This window comes from Myotis daubentonii, chromosome 7 (genome assembly GCF_963259705.1).
Source record: "Myotis daubentonii chromosome 7, mMyoDau2.1, whole genome shotgun sequence".
Lineage (NCBI taxonomy): Eukaryota > Metazoa > Chordata > Mammalia > Chiroptera > Vespertilionidae > Myotis > Myotis daubentonii.
The window spans coordinates 57,172,447-57,197,687 of record NC_081846.1 but is presented as its reverse complement, the minus strand read 5'-3'; the positions used below and the strand labels follow the sequence as shown (position 1 = coordinate 57,197,687).

Genomic DNA, 25,241 nt, shown 5'->3' with positions numbered 1-25,241 from the left:
GTGTTTTTTAAAAATATATTTTTATTGATTTCAGAGAGGAAGGGAGAGGGAGAGAAAGATAGAAACATCAATGATGAGAGAGAATCATTGATCGGCTGCCTCCTGCACGCCCCCTATTGGGGATTGAGCCCACAACCTGGGTATGTGCCCTGACTAAGAATCACACCGTGACCTCCTGGTTCATAGATTGACACTCATCCATTGAGCTACACTGGTCGGGTGCCTAAGAGTTCTTCAGTGCAAATTGCGTTCAACTTGGGATCATGGAGAGATGCAGCACAATGAACTGATATGTTCGCAGTATTGTACTATTTGAAGAAATTACTATCCCTTTGAAGCTAGGTGTTCTATTATCCTTAATATCGAGTAATTCTACCTAATTATCAATCCACAGCCTTTTTTCCTAGTCCCCTTTGTTTCAGTTTGACATTTTATTGTACTTAAATGAAAAAATTTTAGCTGTTTTCTTTGAAAGATGCCTCGCCTTTGCTTTAAATTTAATGACTGCCCAGGGCCTGCATTTTTGGCCACATCTTTATGCAGGGAAATAAAAGGAAAAACGTTTTTTGCCAAGTGTATTTTCGCAAGACAGTTGGGCTGTCACTGTTAATTAAAATAGTTCCCTAATATGTAACATGATATTTGCGTTTTCTCCATTGTGTTGAACATTTTCCAGGTTGAAACCTAATCAACGATTTTTTTTTGTAGTAATTGTTAATATATGTGGGTGCCCAGGGTGAGGTTGCTTTCTCTAAAAAAAGAAAGCACAGGTACTTGAAAGCTGGATGAAGTATGGTTTCCCTCGTTGGGTTATAAGATGGATGAATGCTGGGCCACAGACTGTGGGTGGAAAGTAGGAACATCTTGTCGCTAGAGAATAACTCATTTGTTTTTGATGGAACAAAGGAACTCATTTGTTCTTGTTGGACTCATTTGTTCAAGATAATTAAATAGTGTGCCTAAGCTAGGAAATATGAGTTTCTAGTTTTTAAGCATCCTAAAAGCATCATTTTTTTTTAAGACTATAGAAATGGAAGATATTGCACAAAATCTGGAGGCCTACTTTTTAATGAAACCAATGTCCCCAAACTATCAATGTCTCTTACCACCATTAACACTGGTGTCAAATACAAAAAGTAGCCTTTGTTCTTGAATAATAATAGACTTTTTTAACCAGTTAACTGCCACAATATTTTGAATTTAATTTAAAAAGGTCCACCGCTTGCGTCTATAGATGCTTATGGCGTAAGATGGTTAAAGTGGTAGCTATAGTCATATTACTTCCAATTTAGCAAGTGATTAGTCATCCATATTGCTAAGTAAAATGTTTCTACACATTTCTTTTAAATTTTTCGGATGCCAGCAGTGGATTCCAGATACTATGCAGAACATGAAATGAGGCATATTCCTTCTTGGTCATTAGCTCCTATTTCTAATTAGGCAGTAGATAAATAAGAAAATGAGTCATGCACTAAGGAAGGGCAGGTGGGCAGGCTAAAGTTCAGCAGACAGCAGAGTATCCTGTAAAGAGCCAGGGCTTAGTGGACATGCATTGTTTCATCCTGCCATTAGAGGATGAAACAATTTACTGAACATGACCCCTTGGCCTAATTAATGTGCCATTAAAACAGTCGTTTATTCTCTGATTCAGAGAGGAGTTGTTCTGTTGGTTTCTATCCTGCTTTTTCTGGGCCACTTGACTTTCAGGAGCTGCCTGGGTAGTTTTCACAAATTTAGCGGTATCCCCTTGCAATTCCCAGCCCAAGTCAGTAGGATCTTTACCACTTGGCCCACTTTATAAAACAAGAGCAATAGAAATGTGTGCTCTCTTTACTGAGCATTTCAAACCATAAAAATTGGTAATAAGTAAAATGATAAACAAAAAATGTAATAGTATCAAGAAAAATGGTTTATTATAAATGGATAACTCCTAATTCAGAGTCGCAGGACTTTGAGCTGGAAAAGACCCTAAATAAGTCCTCTGTCCTGCCCTGCACTCCCATACAAGAGAGGAGAAGGGGTCCAGAGATCGAGTCCAGGCGGGCTCCTGGCGTGCAGGCAGAGCTCTTCCTTCCCTGCCTCTGTCGCTACGCGCCCTGGCCATCCCCAGGCCAACGACACGTGCAGGGCAGGCCCAGAGTCTGAGGTGCCCATTGTCAGGTGTCATTTCCCTTGTTCTTATAAATTCCCACCAGAAAGGTAAAAGAAAAAAAATGTACCGCATATCCCCTTTGAATTTTACCCAGGAATATAGAGAAGTATTGTTTTTTGTTTGTTTTTTTTTTTTTTTAATCAGTTAGCATGTTTTTATTAGTGAATTTATACTTGCAGAAGTGATCCTCCAAGAACAAGGTGAAAGTACAAATAGTTTTTTTTTTTAATTAAATCTTTATTGTTCAGATTATTACATTTGTTCCTTTTTTTTCCCCCCCATAACTCCCCTCCTCCCAGTTCCCGCCCCACCCTCCGCCCTCACTCCCCACCCACTGTCCTCATCCATAGGTGCACAATTTTTGTCCAGTCTCTTCCCACATCTCCCACACCCCTTTCCCCCCCAAGAATAGTCAGTCCATTCCCTTTCTATGTCCCTGATTCTATTATAATCAACAGTTCATTCTGTTCATCAGATTATTTATTCACTTGATTCTTAGAATCACTTGTTGATAGATGCATATTTGTTGTTCATAATTTGTATCTTTACATTTTTCTTCCTCTTCTTAAAAGATACCTTTCAGCATTTCATATAATGCTGGTTTGGTGGTGATGAACTCCTTTAGCTTTTCCTTATCTGTGAAGCTCTTTATCTGACCTTCAATTCTGAATGATAGCTTTGCTGGATAAAGTAATCTTGGTTGTAGGTTCTTGGTATTCATCACTTTGAATATTTCTTGCCACTCCCTTCTGGCCTGCAAAGTTTCTGTTGAGAAATCAGCTGACAGTCGTATGGGTATTCCCTTGTAGGTAACTGAGTTTCTTTCTCTTGCTGTTTTTAAGATTCTCTCTTTATCTTTTGCTCTTGGCATTTTAATGATGATGTGTCTTGGTGTGGTCCTCTTTGGATTCCTTTTGTTTGGGGTTCTCCGCGCTTCTTGGACCTGTAAGTCCATTTCTTTCACCAGGTGGGGGAAGTTTTCTGTCATTATTTCTTCAAATAGGTTTTCAATATCTTGGTCTCTCTCATCTTCTGGCACCCCTATAATTCTGATGTTGGTACGCTTGAAGCTGTCCCAGAGGCTCCTTACACTATCCTCGCATTTTTGGATTCTTTTTTTATTTTGCTTTTCCGGTTGGATGTTTTTTGCTTCCTCGCATTTGAAATCATTGACTTGATTCTTGCGCTCCTCTGGTCTGCTGTCGGGCGTCTGTATAATATTCGTTATTTCAGTCCGTGTGTGCTTAATTTCTAGTTGGTTCCCCAATATAAGATCGAGGGTCTTATTAGTTTTCGTGTAGATCTCATTAAGTTTATCGGCAGCTTCTAAACAGTTCTTGAGAGACCTTAAAAGTGTGGTTCTGAACTCTATTTCTTCCATTGACAATTTTGTCCTGTTTCTTTGTCTCCGCATTTTGTTATGCTTCCTTGGTGCACCCCCTAGTGGTCTTTGTTTGCAGTCTTATAGATAAATCTTGATTGTTGTAGCTAATTCCAGGGAGGGTTTGACCTCCAGGCCAAGTGGCTATGAGAATCAGCTGTGTCAGCAGTGAGAGAACTTCTGTCCTCTAGGGAGGTGCTAATCTAGCCTTTGCCTGAGGCTATCCGGCAAATGCCTCTGTGCAGGGCTTGGGCGGGGTGGGTCGGGTTGCACAGGATCAACAGGGTGGGCTGGAGAGAGCAGTTATGGCGGCTCTCAGTCCTGTCCCCAGGGGCTCTGCCTCTCTGAGTCCCAGCACCCCCTGCAAAGCTGGGAGAGAAAGCTGCACTCGCTCTGACCGAAGCCAGACAGTCCCGCTTCTCCCGTTTGAGTCTGGGTCCCTAAAGACTCGCCCGGATCTGGAGCTCAGAGTCTGCGACTCCCTCCCAATTGAAAACGCCAACCACGCCCTCCGCCGCCAGCCCGCTCCGCACACTCCGCACCTCAGAATTTGACTTCAGCACTGCTCCTCCTCTGAGTGTCCGTATGCGTTTCTCTTTCCTCCTAGTTGTAGGACTTCCACTCAGCCAGCGTTCCTGTGGTTCTGGGTGATGTTCCTTCCGTTTTTTGGTTTCACTTTTGAAGTAGTTGTTCAAAGCAGCAAACTCCAGCGTTAACCTATGCCGCCATCTTGGTTCTCTCTGAAAGTCGAGAAGTATTGTTTAGCTTGGCCACTAGCACAGCCACATCAAACTAGTGATCGGGTGTAATCATAAAGCTTCAGGTTGCTTAGGAAACACAGGAATGTGACACGAAGCACAACTTTCTGTCTGTGTGGGGGCTTCTGAATGCTGAACAGAATGTAGCCGTTAAGCAGGTAGACTTGGAGGTCCCCTGCGAACTCAGGTGGTCAGCCACGGTTCAGAGTAGGTTTCTCAGCACAAGAACAGTCCCATAATGCCGCGCTCCCTTAGTAGACCAGAAAGCCAGTAAATGCACAAAAGATAAGGGCACCTCATAAAAATCTAAACAGAAGATGCCGAAGAGACGCTGATTCAGGCCCCTCTTTTCAGGTTCTTGGCAGCGTTTAGTCTGTAATTTCCCAAGGCATGGGACTGGAGGCACTCTTGTGTCTAAGCTTCTGTGAACACCAAACAACGAGGTTGAGGAGTGAGTGCAATTACAGATGAATAAGCACATTTCTGGGGGAGGTAAAAGTCAGCACGGAACAGTGTAGATGCCCTACTTCTGTGTCAGGAGCTGAAGTAACCTGAAGGACAATTGGGTGGACTGGCCGCTGCCCTCTCGCTACCTCTGCATCAGAGTGATGCTCTCGGGAGGATTTCCACTGCTGTGGCCTGTTCGTGTTTACAAACTTCCCCAACAGACCAGCTGTCCTGTGCACCCCTTCTGGGCAATCTCAGTCAGCATTTTGGGATTGTAAGCTGGTTTATTTTCCGTGGAAATGGATCTCTAGAAATGGACAGATCTTTTCAAAGGTGCTGTGATCCACCTTTGTACCTGAAAAGTCACAGGAACACAGGCTAGCCCTCATGTTCTTTAAAGACTAAAGAGCTATCACTGGTGGCTGTTAGATGGGAAAAATGTAAACAGCAGGAGCAAGCCCCTTCAAGTGGAGTAAGTGGGCCGGGCCCCACAGCGCAGCATTCATGGCTCACACAGGTCTTCAGTTCGCACAGCCAGCTCCTGGGAAGCCTCCTTCCCTCAGATCACCTACGGACTCAACTCGCCACCTCTTCTGAAACCGGGGAGTGACCGCGTGACCCCAGCTAGGGCTAAGTTAGCTTTCCCTGCCTGACATGGAGGGTGCATTAACTGCAGCAACCAGGTGGTCAGGCAAGGCCCACGGGCCAGACTCCCCACCACCGAGGAGGCCAGCGATGCCAGACAGCAGGGGACGCAGCAGGCAGGCCCATCCTGGCAGCAGGGAGGACGAAGGAGCCACGCAGGCCTGTAAGCCAGGAGCAGGCCTGCACGTTCACTGCTCTGAGAGTCGCCGCTCGCGTTGCAGGAACCTCTGCTGAGATGATAGCATCTTGGGAACCCTGGAAGTGATGCTACACTACCGTGACTGGTTCTCCTCATAATTTATCCAGAGTGAAGTGTTTCTATCACTGAACACAATACTCTTCCCCAGTCTCATAATAATTGCTTTCCCATTGTTTCAGTTCCATTTCAGTTTCATTATTTGTTCACAGCTTTCCAGTACTGTTGGAAAGCTCGAGTGGTTTGCCTGAAGCCACAAATGGCAGGCATTTTTTATTGCACTGCTCCCTTCCCACTCCCCCTTGGATTGCCTCATTTCTGCTACAACACATATTCCCACACATGCTGACTGCTGGCTCAGCTTTGACGCCACCTTCAGTTTGCATCAGGCTCCAGTTCTCATCACAGGTGCTCCCCCTTTCTCTTTGCCTTCCCACAGCACCCCTCCAGAGCCTCATCACATCCCCCTAAACCGGTGGTCGGCAAACTGCGGCTCGCGAGCCACATGTGGCTCTTTGGTCCCTTGAGTGTGGCTCTTCATAAGCCTTAGGAGTACCCTAATTAAGTTAATAACAATGTACCTACCTATATAGTTTAAGTTTAAAAATTTGGCTCTCAAAAGAAATTTCAGTCGTTGTACTGTTGATATTCGGCTCTGTTGACTAATGAGTTTGCCGACCACTGCGCCTAAACTGTTGTCCTGGTCCATCAGCCTCGCTGCCATCCCTGGAATGACACCTGTCCCTGTTCCACACTTCCCCACCTGCCAGTCAAACTTCTTCCATTCTCACCTGTGAGGCCAGCCCCAGCCACGAGGCTAACCATTCTTTCTCCTCCCCTTGGTCTGGTCCAACTGGAAGGTTCTCCCTGCCCCTCACACTCCATCCCAGATGTGGTCGTCTCCAGTCTTGCCAGACAGGTTCCCGCACTCAGGAAAACCTGCAGGGAGAGGCAGCATGGTGTTGGGGAGTGAATAAGTGTGAGCTCGGGTCAGACCCACATGTTTCCTTCCAGCTCCGGCCCCAAGCAAACCACCTCTCCCAGTACCAGCTTCCCTGGTGTGAAACAGTCCCCGCTGCTTGGGGACTGTCTGTGCGTGCCTGCACGAGCGACAAGAGAGCTGTGCTGTTGCTCATCCTGTGCTCGGTGCTTTGCCCCGCTGCCTGTGTTGTCACCATGGCAAGGCCTTCCGAGGATCAGCCTGCATGTGTCCCTTAGAGCCAGTGGCATAAAATGAACAGCACCTTTCCACTAGAAGTATAGCACAGGAGAAGTAATTCTGAACTTCCTAGTAGCCACATTAAAAGGGAAGAACAGGTGTTATTTCTTTTAATAATATAGCCTCTTTAACCCAATAGTTCTAAATTACTTTACCTTATAAGCAGTATAAAGATTATTAGTGGGAGTTCCATAATCTTTTTTGGTACCAGGCCTTCCTAATCCAGTGTGTATTTTATGTCTATAGCACACCTTTGGACTAGCCACATTTCAGTAGCCACCTGTGGCTGACAGCTACTAAACTTACTGCACATGCAGGCCTGTGCTAGGCTGGGGTAAAAGTAACTGCGTCTAAAAGGCATGAGGTACATGGTTTTGATGGGATTTAGGTGGCCATACCTAAAGTGTTGTAGGAACAGTGTAGTAGAGACTGTGTAGTAGACAGTGTAGTAGAGACGAAATGGTGAAGTGTTTTTTGGTAAATCCTCAGTGTTTCAGCCAGAGACTTGTAGGGAATGTCTTGTAGGCAGGTGCCAGAATCGGGGGTTCAGTGGCTTATGGTCCTGATTTGTCTGTCACCCACAGACTGAGTTTCGAGATGCACACACTCTGACCCTCGGATGCAATCTGCAGTCTTGAATTACATTTTAAATATTAGTCTGATATTTCCACCCCCATTTATCAAGACTGCTTGCAGGGTGGGTACACACGGCACCAGCCTGTTCCGAGGAGTCCACAGATGCACACTTGACAGGGGGGGACCAGTGTATCTACCAGAAGTGTCCCTGGCCCTGGTGGGGTGGGCATAGTTAGGACAGTGATTTGTCATGACACTCACTCTGTGCCAGGAACAGTGGGCGCAAGACCTATTGGTCTGTTCTCTGAGTAGATACCCCCCACACCCTAAGGCTTGGAGACGTTAGCTTGCCTCATGGACATCGTGGGAAAGAGCGGGACCAAAACAAGAATGTCAAGAACTGACACTGAGAATGAGGGTAGCTTGTGAATGAAATTGTAGGGTCGTGTCCAGTGGTGATATTTGAAGTGCACTCAGACTTTTATTTTCTTTTTCCTTTTGCGATGTCCAAGAACACTTGTGGGGTTTTTTCCATAATTAGGAAATGGGGGATAAATGTAATACCATGTAAAATTGATAGTTTTTTGTTTCTTTCATATCAGAAAAAGTAATTGTTCAGGGTGTTATGTATGTGTGCTACCAGAGAAATCGTATTTTCCAAATATTCTTTGTTTGGCTTTTAATGTTCTTTAAGAAATACGTTTTTTAAGATAGTGCCATTATTTTAATTAATCAGTTAAACCATTTTCTAATTTGACTATAAAATTATCAGTTGGCTGTTAGAATAAGCTATAAAGCTAGTTTTAAACATGAGCTCTTTGAAAATTCTGCTGCATGGGATTTGTGTAAAGTGGTATTTTAATTACTTGATTCATTCTTTGTTGGGGAAATGAACTTTCATCTCTCCTGACAGTGTTTTATTATGACTGTTGACTACTTGTTGTGTGTACCTTTTCCTATGGTAGAGAATAAGCAGCATTTTCTAAAATAATACTAGTATGCTTTAAATTCCCTAGGATTTTCCCTATTTTTAAATTATTTTTATTTTTCTTATTGTTGACATTATTGCAGATATCCCCCAATTTCCCCCCCTTAGTCCCCTTGTCCTTTCACCACACTATTGTGTGTGTCCATTGGTTTTATATATATATATATATATATATATATATATATATATATATATATATCCCCCCCTTTGGTTAATCTCTTCCCATCCCCCATTCCCTATTCCTCCCTTCCTCCCTCCCACCTCCACCCCCCGCCCCCCCCCCCCCCCCCCCTGCACACACACACCTCTGAGATATGTCAGCCTGTTCCTTGCATCCATGCCTCTGGGCCTGTTTTGTTTGTCAGTTTATATGTTTATTAGATTCCACAACCTGGTATTTTCTAAATTAGTTTGTATATATATATTCTTAGCCCTCACAACAAATAGCTAATTGCTTTAAATTAAATAAACACCTCAAGCTTTCTAAACTAAATTATAGTTTATTTTTAACTTTCTCTTTGGGAACCAGGAGATCATGAAGCGTGCTGCTAAATATTTTTAAAGCAAATTTTACATTAGAATGTTGGAGCTAAAGGTTTATCATGATGATGGAAAGTGCTCATCCCACAGCTCTGTACTTGCTCATCAGCCTTTCTAGCTCTGGGAGTTGGTGTATCTTCTATTCATTACATACTTCTCTGGCAACATTCTTCCTGACCCATTAAATGAAGCCCTAGACAGACTAAGTGGAGAGAAAACACTGTTTTATTACTACCTTAGTGGAGTGGAGTGTACAAAGGTGTTATTAGCTGGCCTTAAGAATGGTGCTTTTTACTTTTGAGCAGAAAAGCTAAATTAATCATGCCATAAGTAAGGCTTTTACGTCTAATTGAACCTTCTACATTCAATATTGGTTCATCAGAACAGGTTATTTTGGCTTTCCATAACCTTATTTTTGAAACAGAAAGTGAGAAAGAAAAGCCAATATCTTAAGATTTGCTTTGATATTTGAAATGGCCAATTAAATCCACACCAAATGTCCTAGCTCTTTGTGTTGCACAGTGAGGTGCAGGAGGGGTAGAATCATATAACTTACAGTGCAGATGGCAAAGCTGCCTTTATGTGGGTCCCTTGAGTGCCACAGACTCAGCAAAAAATAGAAAACACCCTTTTTTCTGGTCAAGAATAATTTTGAATATTTTTTTGAAGTTGCAGAAATGAAAGCTTGACTTTTTACCCTATTACATTGGTTTTATGATCCATAAGTCAACTCAGTTGACCAAAAGGTAGCATAATCGGCTTGTCTACTGAAGGGTTACATATTTTTAGCAATTTAACAATTTGTAATTGGACAACACTGATCCTTTCTGTTAGAAGTTTGAGGAATGGGAAGTTCGGCATGTTGGGTTGAAGAGATGGAGCAGCAGTGGGATTCTTCTGTACCCATAGCTAGAACAGTAGTTTCAACAACCATCTGTTTGAGTCTTCATGTGAAAGGCAGGCAAAACTATGCTGGCAAATTACCTTAAAGATCCAGAATTTTGTTCTGACCCTATCCTCAAAGACCTTAAAGACACTCCTGCAGGCTGTGTTTTGAGAAGAGGAAGGCAAGGGAGGTAATAGTTAAGAGCTAAGTCTGACAATCAAGGAAATAAAGGGGAAATCCAAAATCAAATAGAATATATTAAGTTGGATCGATCAAATATTTTGAGTAACTGTTATATTCCCTGCATACGTGTGTAACAAGACATAAAAACAGGGTGATAGAGTTTTGTGCTTCAGTATGCTTGCCTAATAAAATTAAATTTAGAAATACAAATGCTTAGCATCCTTTAAAAAATCATATAAAATTTTAAGCCTGGCCCATCCACTGTGGCTCAGTAGTTGAGCGTTGGTCCATGCACCAAGAGGTTGCTGGTTCGATTCCAGTCAGGGCGCATTCCCATGTTGCAGGCTCAATCCCCAGTAGCGGGTGTGCGGGAGGCAGCCGATCCATGATTCTCTTTCATCGATGTTTCTATCTCCCTTTCCCTTCCTCTCTAAAAATTAATAAAACCATATTTTAAAATTTCAAGCCTACAAAATAAATGGGAAGTTAATTTTGTGCAGCTTGACTCTTTAAGGTATTATACTAGTATGTAAAGCACACAATTCCTGGGACGAAGTTACACACACACACACACACACACACACACACACACACACAGAAAGAAACAGGAAATGGTCATTATTCTTGTTTATATTGATTTATGGACATTGATGCTCTTCAAGCCCATGAAGATGTAAAGGATAATAGTAAGCTGTAGTATGGCATCTACACTAGTTGTTCTAAATGCCAACTAAGAAAAAGAAAGCAATGCAAAATTCTTGTATCTACACAGAAAATCATGGAAAATTGCAAATCTGGGAAATAGCCTTTTACCAGAAGTAGGTCTTAGAAGCAGCCAGGAGTGGAGGCAGGACCCATGAAAAACAAGCTTTTCTGCCAATGATCAAAGACGTTCTCGGCCTCAACTCCAAGCTCCAACGTACTAAAGAACCACCCCCTTAGTCATGTTTTCACCTGAAGTTTGTGACTCACACTGTTTAATTTTCTGCAGAGAGATCTAATTTTACACCCGGAGCCTATATTATGATAGGTTTTGCTTTCCACAAGCCGTGCCTTGCAGTTAACTTTGCTGAGATGCATTTATTTTGTGAAGTATTAGAAACTGCAGCTCTCCCTACATGATGAATTTTGTGGAGTGAGGAATTTGAAAGCTTTGACAGAGAAGTAACTTGCTCCAATGGCATTAGGAATCACATGCCATAAAACTGTCAGCAGGAACAGTTATGAAATGACCCTTGTCCATCAGAGCCTGGGCTCTGGCCACTTGCTGGGCTATGGCTGGCTCACGCCCCACGGCCCCATCAGTACCCTGGGAAGAGTATGGTTGCCTTGTTAGCAGGAAATGTTAGAGCTCCATTCATGGCACCCTTCATGCCTCGGCCCGTTCCTTCTGTCTTGCTTCCCATCTCTTGTTATTGGGGTCGGACAGACCTCCAGAGACTCATCCTTAGCTCCCAGGCCCCTTCCATGGTCATTAGTCCTCTGATCCTTTCCACTAAGAGTGCTTTTCAGATATCTTTGGGACACGAGACCTTTTTTTAAACAGAAATACCCAAAGAAATCCAATCTTGAGGAGAGATTAGTATGGAACCGCTCTGGGTGAACTGGATGGGGATCATGAGCCCTACCTCCCAGTACTACCACATTCCTCACAGGCCACCCCTGAGTCCAGCAAATGCCCAGAATCCAGGTAGCACAGTATAGAACCATTTTATGTAGAAACGTACAGCCCATTTTCTCAGAATCCACAGAGAACTAGCTCCACCTATGGAATCTGAGCTTGCTCCATAAGCACCTGTAGGACCTCCCTGCTGTGTGCCACCTCTGGCTACACAAGCAATGATCTGTCATGGTGGGAAGAACAAGGTTTCAGAGACCAAGCAAGGTCTTTCCTTTTCCTCATTTTGAACTCTTTCCCCCTCTCCCCACCCACGCCCCTCTCCAGGCCTGACTAGATGGGCTGTGCTGAGGCAGAGGTCCTGAAAGCTGTGGTTCTGGTGTGCTCTCCAACTGCAAACGGTAGGAGCAGAGCAAGGTGAAGGTCCCGGGGAGCAAGGGAAGCCCAGGTACAGAAGCCAACGCCAAGTGAAAGAGGAGAGGAGCAGGCCAGTGTGGAGCAGAACACAGGACCCACATGTTTTCCCAGGGTGGAGCCGACCACATGTGGAGGGTCAGAACAGGCTTTCGGGCAAGGGATGGTCCTCTCTTGGTGAATCGTTAGAGTATTGCTGCACTACCTTCTTTCTAGCCCTTTGCTTTTACCTCTCCTTCCTCCAAAAAGAATAAAAGCTTTTGTCAGCTCTCTGGACCACCCTCCCTCATAAGGGGTCCTGTGTTGTTTCCAGGCTGGCACCTGGGTCACCACACACTGTCCTTGTCGCTGACCCATACTCTTGCTCAGTCACTTTCACAAGCCTGACCTGCCCCCACGGACAGGGGCAGATTTTGCCGACTCCTTCCCCTCCACCGACTGAGCGTTGAGGGTCCTGAGAGCTCTGTGCAGACTGGAGCAGCTCGCCAAGGATGCATCCGGCGTGCAGGGTTCTGAGGCCTCAGCCGCAGAGGAACTGCAACTTCTCTTCCACCTCCTTCCCTCTTACTTAAGAAAATGCATTGATGTGAAAATGACATTAGAGTAGGTGTAATCTTGAATTTGCTCTTAGAGTAATTATTAGAAAATATGTGTGCTACAGCAATCACTTAAGCCACCTCATAGTTGACACAGATAGGGAGATAACCTAATGTGCTTACAATTTTAATAGCATTCTAATAAGCTACATTTTAGGTCTTTCGTCCTAGCAGTCTTGTTATCAGTTACAGTATGGGTGACTCAATTTATTGAAGTTCACCTGTATCCAAATGGAGTGGCAGTAACTTGTACTTCTAAAACACATGGTAATAAAACTCTTAAAAGTGGAAATAGAAATATCCAAACCTTATCTAAATAAATAGGAAGCAAAAGTAGCCGCCCCCCCCCCCCCCCGCCCCGTGCCATTAAAGCTACTGCATTAAGTGAGCATCCCAGTACCAAAAGTAGGAGGAGAAGGCATGGAGGAGAGACATGCCAGTCCTTTGAGAAAAAGAAGCTTATTCCAAGTTCTAAAAATGGTTTGTCTCACAGAACATTGAACGAAAGGGATAACGCAATGACTGGCAGTTTTACAACAACCATAGATGTGTTATATTATGGCCATGTCATTGGATAGTGCCCCTCACCTCACAGAGCAACTTATTTGCTTTGCAAAAGCCATAGTTGTCTTGCCTAATAGATACATAGGCTCTAAAACTTGAGAGAAGGACTGTCCCAGCTTTGTAATAGTGCCAGAAGCTCACATATGTTCATTCGACATTTACCAGGGATCCAGCCCAGCCTGGATGCAATAGATTAGGTTCGGATAAGGCTGGGCTCACATCAATGAGAGCTCGGATGTTTTTTTCATTACTGAAACGGCAGCGTCTTTCATTGATGATTTGATGTCTAAACTCTCATTTTTAGGAGTTCTTTGGAATTTATCCTCATGTGATGCCGTCAAGATGACAATCATTCGAGATGCTCTCTCGACCTTAACAAACACTGTGATCGTTCCACACTCCGGATGGAATAACTCTTCGTTTGATGATGATCATAAAATTAAATTTCAGACTTCACTTGTTCTGCGCAACACAACAGGCTGCCTGAGGTAAAGTCTTTATCTCTTTTTTCTGATGAATTCAGTGCTGAAATCATAGGAGGATTTACTTCATTTTGGTAACACCTACCTAAATTTCCAAGTTTGTTTCAAAATGTAGGCCACTAGACTTGGTTATCCTGTGAAGAAAACATGAGCTCAGACTAGGAGCCTGAAAGACATTATCTTATAAATGACTCTTCTGTGATTTAGTCAAAGGGCCTTTCAGTCTGAAATTCTGCCAAAATTCCTGCGTTTTCCACTTGAACAGCATTTTTCTGGTTATCACATTCTGATTGCTAATGTTGTACCCTGGTTTTTAAGTTCAAAATGTGATGGTTAAAGCGTTTTTGTTTTTAAAAGAGTGCAAAGAGGTGTGTGGTTTAAACAGTCATTGGGTTTGAGTTTTATAAGTAAATGAAAACGAGCCCAAATAGTACTTTGTGTCATTATCTTGAGCATGTAGACTCCATAAAGCCTCCCTTAAGTGTACACAGTGTTGCTCATTAGTTGCCGTTCACACTCATGAGCTCAATTTCTGCCCAGTTTCCCTGGCTTACAGTGCCCAGGACAGAGCAGCCCGGTGACGATGAGAGAGGGCTCTGGCCTCAGGCACCTGGCTTCCCATCCCACTCTGAGCCACAGTATCCTCATCTTTAGAATAGGGATAGTAGTACCACCGCAGAGTCGTGAAGAATCAGCTTGTGTAAAGTGCTTACCATTTTACTAGTATGTGACACACAGTGAGCGCTATTTGATACATAAACATCTCTGCAGCGGAGAGCTTGGGAGAGGCAGATGGAGGTCTGGCTGCTGCCTGAAGTCTTTCACTGTTGAGACAGGTGACTGTCAGCCCCCTCGAGGGTGGGGGATGGCAAGAGTCAGGATCCTGGAAAACAGGCCAGCTCCCTAACTCAGATGCCTGTGTCTAAAGCAGTGGTTCTCAACCTTCCTAATGCCACGACCCTTTAATACAGTTCCTCATGTTGTGGTGACCCCCAACCATAAAATTATTTTCGTTTCTACTTCATAACTGTAATTTTGCTACTGTTATGAATCGTAATGTAAATATCTGATATGCAGGATGTATCTTCATTGTTACAAATTGAACATAATGAAAGCATAGTGATTTATCACAAAAACAATATGCAATTATATATGTGTTTTTCGATGGTCTTAGGCAACCCCTGTGAAAGGGTCATTCGACCCCCAAAGGGGTCGCGACCCACAGGTTGAGAACCGCTGGTCTAAAGGCAGCTCAGAGCACTTACTGGTCATTTGTGGAAGCGGCATCTCGTTCTCTCCCGGCACCTGGATCCAGGGAGGCTGTGATTACTCCTCAGCCAGCCTGCCAGACTTTCAGGAAGGCCCTGGGGTAGGACACACACCCAGGGGCAGGACATATGCCCGGGCTCTCCATTGGTTCATGGTTATAAACATTTGTGAATGCCTTCCTTGTGGAATCGATGAACAAGATAGACTAGATTCCAGCTCATGTTCTGTTGGGGAAGACAGACAAACAAAAAGTTACAGTAGGTGCCATTAAAAGAAAAAGGGCGGTGTCAGAGTTTTTAGGTGATTGTTTTGATGATCAGATGTTCTCTCCCAGAAGGTGAAATTTAAACCAAAGATCTGAAAAACCTAAGGAGCTACCCATTTGAGGGTGGGGCGTCAGGAGGATGTGAGTTTGAGGCAGTAGTGATGCTTAGCGTAAAGGCTCCAGGGCAGGAATGGTCAAGATGCAGAGTGGAATCAGATTACGTAAGATTTTTTAAATCAAAGACGGAGTTTGCGCTTTATTCCAAGTGCCATAGGAAACCATCAGAGGGTTGACTCATGGGAGTGATGGACTGCTTTCTGGCCGTCATGTGGAGAACTGGGTGTGGGCAACATAGACACAGAAGACGAGGCTGCTCAATGAGTGACCCAGACAAGGTGACAGTGGCCTAGACCAGGCACTGGGGAGAGGTAGGCAGGTGGGGGGGTGTTTTGTGGAGGGAGAGCTGGCAGGGTTTGCTAGTGAACTGGATATCAGGGTGAGGGAAAGGGACGATAAAAGGATAGCGCCCAGCTCTTTGGCTGGAGCAACTAGGAGCACAGAAGAGCTGTGGGTGAAGTCAGGGAGGAGAAAGGATGGAGGGAGAGCAGGTGAAAGTGTTGGCCACATCCATTCTGAGATGTCTGATTAAGTACTCGTGTGGTAATATCCTGGAAGCAATTGGGTAAATGGGTCTGGAGTTCTAGAGAGAGGCCAGGCTAAATTATCCACGCTTGGGCGTTCAGGGTCCATAGGCTGTATTAAAGCCAAGGAGAGAAGGAAGGCCGAGATAAAGGTAAGAAGGGACCATTGTAGCCCTGGACAGTCAGAGGGACCCACTGGCAGAGAGGCTGAGAAGGAAAGGCAGTGAGATGAGAGGAGAACCAGCCGAGAGGGGGCCAGGAGCTTGTGGAAAAATGCAAGAGGCAGCTGCTGAGTGCTGCTGAGAGGTGACTTTACCTTTCTGGCTCCAAAAAATAAAGATGAAAAGAAAAATCTTAAGATTTGCAAAATCTCAGAGTTAGCCTAGAATCTTGTAAATGGAACCTAAAAAAATAGATCTTTCTGATTTGGTATCAGTTCATGAAGGCAAACTGATATCAAACATTTCAAAATGGATGAGACCTAAAACAATTTTAAGGTTTTTAAAAGAATTGAAAAGATGAGAAAAACTACAGCATAAGTGCATATTGAACTTGAATGTTTATACAAAAAATGCCATTTCCTGTGTTCGTCAAGAAGTGTTCATGGCCACCTGCTAGATGCAAAAGATAGTAGTCTCAGGGACTGGAAGGACCTTCAGGCCTAACAAGGCAGGTAATGCGAGTCTAAAATAACTAGCATGGCTGACAAACACTGGGAATTTTATATGGCAGGCACTTGTCTGATTGCTTTATATGCAGCAAATCATCGCTTCCTCGCAACAACTCTATGGAATAGTTACTGTCATTCTCCCCTTTTACCTTTGAGGAAACTGAGGAGGATAAACCCCAAAATCATCATCTTAGAGGAGGTTAGAAAGTGGCATGCCACATGCGCAAGAGAGATAGAAAGCTCAGATGCTCCTGCTCCCGTCTTTTTGTGTGGATCACGGGGAGCTAGCTGTTGTGAGCTCTCGGAATGTTAAAGTGTAAGCCCCAGAAGTCTACTCAGACGAAATCCTCATGGCCACCGTCTTCTCTCAGTCACTGAGGTAAGCTCGGAGGCTGCCAGTGAGTCGTTGATCTCAGCAGCTCCATGTGTCTCTCCGTGTAGGAACCTCAGCTCCGCAGGGGAGGAAGCCCGGAAGCAGATGCGATCCTGTGAGGGGCTGGTGGACTCGCTGCTGTACGTGATCCACACGTGTGTGAACACATCCGATTACGACAGCAAGGTCAGTGCCTGCCTGGCCATGTGGGGGCACGATGACATGACAGCAGCTGCCTGACCGCTAGTTGCATGCCATTGGGATTCCTGAGCCTCTCCTCCTCACTAGGGGTACTCTCCAGATTAAAGGGGGTTGGGAGGGAACCTCTAAAAATTGCAAGTTCACAAGGGACATGACGACTTCGGAAAGTAGCCCCAGAACGGGGAAAACTGGGTGACGCCATGCGGTAAAGGACCTAGCAGTTGCGGGGTCCTGACTTTCTCTGTGGCTCCCTGGGCCCTTTGTCGATTTTCCTTGCTGCTGTTCCCTCCAATTGTGTATTCCTCCTGCCAGAACCAGATCCACCTGTATTTGAGTATCTGCTGGGTAAAAGTTCCTACTCCAGGCACTGTGACACCTCAGTGCACCTACAGCCCGGCTCCAGCACCAACTTTAGGTGCCTCTCTTTAAATCCCAGTCTTGGCCCTTCCCCTCCCTCTAATGCAGCGGTTCTCAACCTTTGGGTCGCGACCCCTTTTGCAGTCGAACGACCCTTTCACAGGGGTCGCCTAAGACCATCCTGCATATCAGATATTTACATTACGATTCATAACAATAGCAGCATTGCAGTTATGAAGTAGCAACGAAAATAATTTTATGGTTGGGTCACAACATGAGGAACTGTATTTAAAGGGCCCGAAGGCTGAGAACCACTGCTCTAATGTCAGGCTGGTCTGTTCCCAGCATGAGCTCCTTGTCCCCCTCTCCTGATTTCTCCATCCTGGCCCCAGCACAAGGCATTCAACTCTTCAGGAGCAGGGACTGAGGAAGGTCGGGAGAAACGGGAGGAGGGACTAAAAGTGTCAGGAGTTCAAGGCCGGCTGGGTACTTGGTGTTTGCCGTGGCGGAACTGGGAGAGTCCATAAGAAGTCCTTGGGTTGTAAATATGGGTCTGAGAGAGAGAAGAGGAATGATTAGTGGTGGGCTCGGAGAGAAGATGGTGATGGCCAGGTTTTTATTTGAGCCTTGTTGAACCAGGAGATCTGCAAATGAAAATGAAGGAGAGAGCAAGTGGGAAAGGGAGCTTGCTGAGCAAAAGCTGGACTTGATTTGAGACGCTCTCAGTGAAGTGACTTGGCCTCCCAGTCAGAGGTGTGATACAAGCTTTAGGAGCAAAAGACCAAGTACAGAAGGCAGCTTGTCCACGGAGAAAAGAGATCATGGAACTTTGCACAGAGTGGGGAGAGTTGGGAGGTGGAAGGAGGAGACGAAGATGGGACTTGGGGGGAGGGCAGTCCCCAGAGAGGGTTGGTCACACCTGTTGTCATGAAGAGGACTTGGTGAGGAGTAAGGTTCCGGCGACTCAGCTGCATTTTGCCGCTGCAGCTGCCCTGAAGCAGAAACACTGGGCACTTTCTCTCCCGGGGCCTCGCACATTTTAGTTGGCATGAAATCAGATCCTCAGATACTGGATAGCTCTGCATTCTGTCCTTTGGGTATTCCATAGGAGTTCTAGAATCCTAATTCTTCCCTTGGACTGTTTCAGTTCCTGTAAGAAAAGGCAGATCTTCCATATTCTACATGTATTTAATATTATTGGCATTCAGTACAGAAGCATTCTGCACTAACGTGCTGGGATAGCTTTGATTATACGCTGTGTTGGGTTTCAGACCGTGGAGAACTGCGTGTGCACCCTGAGGAACCTGTCCTACCGGCTGGAACTGGAGGTCCCTCAGGCCCGGCTGCTGGGGCTGAACGAATTGGATGACTTACTAGGCAAAGAGTCTCCCAGCAAAGACTCAGAGCCAAGCTGCTGGGGGAAGAAGAAGAAAAAGAAAAAGAGAACGCCACAAGAGGATCAAGTTAGTATTTTACTTGACGTGAAACTAAAGTTTCATTCTCTGGGAGTAAGAAATCACCTACTGGGCGAGAAAAATAATATTCTAACAATACCGTTGTTCTACGTAGCTGTAGCTGAGCCCATCAGAGAGGGGTGGTTTCCGATGTTGGAGATTGTGTTCACTTTGCTTCATTTAACGTGTGCTCTCTGTCTTTCAGTGGGATGGAGTTGGTCCTATTCCAGGACTGTCAAAGTCCCCCAAAGGGGTTGAGATGCTGTGGCATCCGTCGGTGGTAAAACCATATCTGACTCTTCTAGCAGAAAGTTCCAACCCAGCCACCTTGGAGGGCTCTGCCGGATCTCTCCAGAACCTCTCTGCTGGAAACTGGAAGGTAGGGCGTCTTCCTCCTGTCCACACTTCCCGTCTGTGCAGCCACGTCAGCAGCGGTGGTGGAAGGGATGTGGTTGTTCAGAGTTTGGAAAGGGAGAGATAGCAGTTGGCTCTGGGGATCCAGAGATGAGTGTGGCATGGCCCCACAGACAGGTCAAGTCAGTGCAGTATAGATGTCACAGCTTGTGCGTGCTGAGGGATCTCGGTGGGGAAAATCTATTCCAGCCCAGCAGGTGAGGGAAAGGCCAGGAAAGGGGAGACCAAGAGGCAAGCACGATTTCCTGGAAGGGTGGTGCTCCCCAAAGGGACTCTTGGTTCTGCTGGCAGAACTAAGCCAGCAGAGTCTGAAGTTGGGGTGGAGAGGGAGTGACCCAGGTAAAGGGACAAGAGAAGGAAGGCCTCGGGTGAGGAGAGAGTGAGTGGAGACTGCAGGCTGGTTGCTGGAGCGTTTGCAGACAGGGCCGGGAGGGCCCTTGGTGGAGTCAGGCATCGCGAGCAGGTGTGACTGCCAAGCTTCAGGAGCTGGGATCTGACCCACAGACGAGGCACCACCAAAAGGGGTTAAGCAGACCAGTGGCACAGGCGACGTGGATACTGTCGGATAGAGCTGTACGGACGGTGAATTCACAGAAGAGGAAAGTAGAGGCTGGGGTTTACTGGGGAGCAGCTGAGAGATGCTGAGCGCCTGCAGTAGAGCTGGGGTTGGGCAGCGCTGCAGCAAAGGAGAGGGGCCACTGCTCCTCTCTCAGGTGCTCACAGAACATGCATATGGTGAGTTTCCACATCCCCTTGTAGGTGTGTGACTTCTTTATGAGAATGAAGGTGGTTTCCTGCCATTACCATTTTAAGCGTGTCCTCAAAACTTTTAAATGTCATCTAGCAACTTTCCAGACTGTCCTTGACTGAAACATTTCAACCTCTAGGAATGTCCTGACGAGTGTATTTTAGTAGAGTTACTCTAATGCTTGTTTTTGGCTACCTCCTCCACCACTACTTCCCAAATGAGAATCTTTTGGCCACTGTATTATCCATGGGAGTAAAAAGCATTGCTAAGCCTGGCATGGTTTATTTCATGCAGCCAGCTGCTGTTATGAATATATACAGATAATTGTGGGCTAGTGCTAAGCCAGTTTGGTTTTTTTGTTACTGTTTTAATTAAAGTGCTAATAGATTAGCATCTAAGTATTGGCTCTGGAGTCAGAACCCTCAGCTTTGAATCCTAGACCCTCCACTTACTAGCTAGGGCCTCAGATAGCCCTGTCCTAGTTTCTCCATCTGTAAATGATGATAATACCTACCACAGGAGGTGGTTGTGAGGATTAAAAGATTATAAATGTGGAGGACCTACGACAGTGTTCAGCATATGTTTATGTATTCGTAACATTTCTGTTGATGACTCAGCGTTCAGCTCCAGCTTGTGACTTAAGGATCATTTGATGATAATTTTAAAAAGATAGAATAATTAAAAGAGATGTGATTTAAGTTCTGTAGAATTTCATTTCTGGGATCATTTAATAAATTAAAGTTAGATGGCAAACTCATTTAAAATATGAACAGCATCTAAAATAGTAAATCAAAATATTGGACCCTTGTTCAGAAAACCAGGTAATCATGGCCACAGAGGTTACCCAGTCAGAAGCTGTTTGGGGAGCAGTGATGACCAGTGCTCTGAAGGGAGGCGCTCAGGGCTGGGCTGAGCCGTGGTCTCCAAGGGAGACAGGCGTTGGCTTGGTTGCAGGCGTCAGAGAGAGGCTGATGGAGCTGCCAGCCTTACGGCAGCCATGCGCTGTTTCCCCCAGGAGATTTCATTTGGAAAATAGGAGTATTTGTTTTATATGAACAATGTTAATAGGATCTTTGAAATGCATTTTTCCTCTTATTTATATTATTAAGATCATCTAGCTTGTTATTCAAGAGACTGAGTGGTCAATCACATATTTTAATGTTTGAAATAAACAAAGGGCTGGCGGATCTTTGTCCTCGGGACTTGACCACAGCAGTAAAGTGTTAGATGTTTAATGAGCAGCATTTTTCAATGACCCTGAATTTTGAAAGACAATTTGCCTTGGTAAAAATGTCAGTGAACGCTCAAAACAAGATTCAAGGCCCATTTTCAGATGTTACCTTTTTCTGATTTTTTTGGTGTTTCCCTGATAACTTGGCGTTCATTTCCCATTCCTGTGGTGCACAGACTGACTCATCGTTCAGACCTGCAAAAGACTTGGACTGTAGATTTTAAAAAGCAGCAGCTACCTAATCTTGACTGAGAAAGCATTTCACACGGGGATATACTTACTTTTTCACCAACATGCGTGAGTTATGTTGCTTAGTGTTTCTGGAAAACTCATTTTCTTCTGAGGCAGGGATTGTTCCAAAGAATCTCTTTGAAAGGTTTTGAGCTCTACATATTGTTATGGACAAGACAGAGAGAAAGCACGACTTGATGGAGACAGGTTCTCCTTTAATGCGCGCTGATCAGCTATGCCTCTGCCATCCTATTTATAGCCTCTGGGCCTGGCTTGGGTCCAACTGCAGAGAAGATCGAGATTCTTCCTTAATCGTGTGATGTAGCTGAGGCAGCCAGTAATCACTGCCTTCTCTTTTCTGCACAATATCCGGCAGATGGTGGTTTGAGATGTTCAGGCTTTGGGATTTCTTTTTAAATCAGTCATCCTAGCCTATCTTTATCCCCAACTATGATTTTCTCTTTACTGACACCACAGATTTAATCTCCAGTTGGAAAGAAAACATTTAATCTATTAGTTCATCATTTTTAGGCAGCAGTAACATCTGAGAGCTGAACTCTGTTCTATATTACTAATTGCCTTGTTTTCCTCACTAGTTTGCAGCGTATATCCGGGCGGCCGTCCGCAAAGAAAAAGGGCTCCCCATCCTTGTAGAGCTTCTGAGAATGGATAATGACAGAGTGGTTTCTTCTGTGGCAACTGCCTTGAGGAATATGGCACTAGATGTTCGAAACAAGGAGCTCATAGGTACGTTCTGGTGACCAGGTGAGCTACAGAGAGAGAGGAAGAGGAACTACAGCATTTATAAAACTCTTCTTTTGATTTAAACAAATACGACATTTAAAATGATTAGCAACTGAGTCCTGGTCCTGTTTTCTTGGCAGTTTTGGGTACCCCCGCTGGCTTTTCTTTGTGACCATTCCTTTTCATCAAGAGGCGGGCTCATTAATAAACCCTAATCAGAAAAGCTAGCATTTTCCATTATACTGTACAGCACTACTTAATAGAGTTGATGTCTTCATTTCCTAAGAAAGGTTCATTTCTTGAGCAACAAAAAACGGTTTAATTCTCCCTTTCTGACTTGAGACTGATAGTACCAACACTACAGTGTTCCTACTTTAAAGAAAAAGAAACCACATGAGATGTTTGTAGCTTTTCCCTCTGGGATCTGAGTAAATGCTCACCCTAGGCAGAGCAGAGTCACTGTCCCAAGGCCATTCCCCCCCTCCCCCGCCCCCCAGGGAAGGGTAAGGCAAGTGAAGCACACAGGGTACATTTAGGAGGCACTTACCCTCACGTCCACCCAAGCGTAGGGTTGGCACTTGCATGAACCTAAGAATGAGCAGCTCTTCAAGTTGTGCACCCTGGTCAGCTTAGCTCACTTGCCTCCAGTGTGGTGCCATATCTCAAGCAGAGAGTGGGGTAAAGAAAAGACCAGAGACCCTCCCAGACTTAGGTGAAATCCTGGATCTGCTGCTCACTGGTTGTGGAACCAGGAGGGTCTATAGAGCCTATTTGGGCTCAGTGCCTTCATCCAAGTTGAAAACTCCATCAGCCATTCCCTGAAAGGGAGCTGACGATGCCTGCTACCCTCACCGTGCATCTGCTGTGTAAATGAGATGAGAGGTGAGGCAGCTCCATGCCAGTCCCACAGCTGGTGACAGTTCAGGAGAGAGGCAGGGAAAATTTCACAAGACCTTGGATGGATTTGTGAATATATATTGAAGTAATTAAAACACACCTGCCATTAGAGAGGGAGGGAGACCGAGGTGAAGATGGGAAGAGAGAGAAAAAACAAGGGTAGGAATGTTTGCCTTAAAGAGTTGCTGTGAGGACTCAGTGGCACACTTACTATCCTAAATTATCGCCTCGATCACCCTACTCTCAACACCCCACTTCTTTGAGCCAAATCATCCCCACCGAGAGGAAAGGGGCCTCTGTTCGTGCAGTCGAGCATGAGCCTGATTCCAGCAGATGTGTCATAACTTCCTTCCCACACTTCCTTAAGAGAAATCCTGTCGGTCCCCAAAGAGAGATTTTTAAAGTTATTTTGTTACATCTGTATTTGAATTTCTTTTCAAAAGCACAAGTGGTTTGGGAGTTCTGAATGCTGAAAAATAAAGGGTTGACAACATAAACCCTGTGGCCTGTCATTCACCACAGGGAGGAGGCGCAGGAGAGCAGAAGGTGCAAGGCCAGCAGCACTGGCCCGAGTCCTCCGGGGAAAAGGAGCCTGTCCCTGTTGTCAGACCCCGCCTCTCCCACTGCGTCCTGTGCTGTCTGTGAATGTCCCGCCTCCCTTTTAAACTTCCACGAGCATTTTCTCTCTCCGCTGATGAGCACTGTTTTACCCACCCGGCACTCGAACTAGCTCATGAGCCACTTTTTCTTGTTTCCCCATAAAGATTCTTTCCTTCCTTTGAGGTCTGAGTCCCTCCCGGACTCTAAGTTGCCCAGCACTTCTGTTCCTAAGAACCGTCCCCTTCTCTGACCCCTCTACTGTCTCCTCGCATCTGTCACCAGCAGTAGCAGTGGACTTTCTCTTCAGAGACATTTTCACAAGTAAAGGTTTGTCACCTGCATACTTACCTGAGTCCAACCAGCCCAGCTGTCTGGATCTGCAGGCTCTAAGGCAGGGTGGGGAACCTTTTTCCTGTCAGGGGCCATCTGGATATTTATAACCTCATTTGTGGGCTACATAAAATTATCAGCTTAAAAATTAGCCTTCTATATTTGGTCAAACATTTAATTAACTCACCCCAGAGATGATTTTACGGGCCAAACGTTCCCCACCCCTGCTCACTTTATCCCAAGAGTCAGGAGTACAATTTGTTTAATGTGGTATCTTAGCAGAATGACAAATTACACATCATGGACCTTTTGGTCGTTCATGAGTATTCCAAATCACTAGTGCTAGCGTACCGTCTGTTCTTAAAAACCACATTTATCTTCGGGCTTACGGTGTCATCGCAGCTTTTCCACTCTGCGCACCAGGCTGCACCGTGACTCGCCCTAAGGCATGCAGTGCGTGCTCAGGGCCTGCCCGCTGCTCACCAGTGTATACAAATGGGTCCTTCACCGGAGCCCTTAATATCCACTCAATTATTAGCTGAGGGGGAAAAACTAAGGAAATATTTACTTGGGCTTTAGTTAATTTCTTTTGTTTGTAGTGCAATTATTCCAGTTTGTCACTTGGTAATTGAAACTGGAAAAGCAAGAGATAATCTCTTTTTGGAGAGGAGTACGAGAAATTGAGTTTCTTAAAGAAATACTTCAGTAGCTAGCAGACTCCTCAGCCTGTCTTATCAAGACTTTATTGTTGAATTGCTCCAGGGAGATAATAGATCCATAATTATCTTGTGTCCTCTTTAAAAGAAACGAACATGTTGACATCACTTCTGATGTCAACAGCTGATATTACTCTCAACTTGATAAAAATGTGGAACTGTACATGGTTCAAGAGGTGAGATCCAGGAGAATGTAATGAAGACCCTTGTTCGGTGGCCCTACTTTGTCCAGCTAAACCTTCTTCAAAGGTCAGCTTTTAGAGGTTTAAGAGGAAGCTGAGGTATTTTTGACGCATGAGAATTGAGTCAAGAATAGAATTTACTATCCTGTCATAATTCCTTTATTTCTTACTGTTAATGAAAATGGTTGAACTAAAGCAACAGGATTGGTGTATCCAGTTCTATCCGCTGACTTACATTTTCTTTTTTTAGCAAGACTGGCTAGGGCTTAGTAT

The 25,241-nt window shown here is 45.0% G+C and overlaps 1 protein-coding gene across 12 annotated transcripts in view; it reads left to right on the top strand.

The window, feature by feature from the left end:
- Positions 1–25,241, top strand: part of PKP4 (plakophilin 4) — a 252,543-nt gene that overhangs the window by 214,968 nt on the left and 12,334 nt on the right. For all 12 annotated transcript variants that reach the window (XM_059704374.1, XM_059704372.1, XM_059704377.1 and 9 more), the window contains 5 exons: positions 13,468–13,651; positions 16,932–17,049; positions 18,693–18,884; positions 19,081–19,254; positions 22,096–22,246. In XM_059704374.1, coding sequence (XP_059560357.1) covers positions 13,468–13,651; positions 16,932–17,049; positions 18,693–18,884; positions 19,081–19,254; positions 22,096–22,246 — 819 coding nt within the window. The remainder of the gene's footprint in view (positions 1–13,467; positions 13,652–16,931; positions 17,050–18,692; positions 18,885–19,080; positions 19,255–22,095; positions 22,247–25,241) is intronic.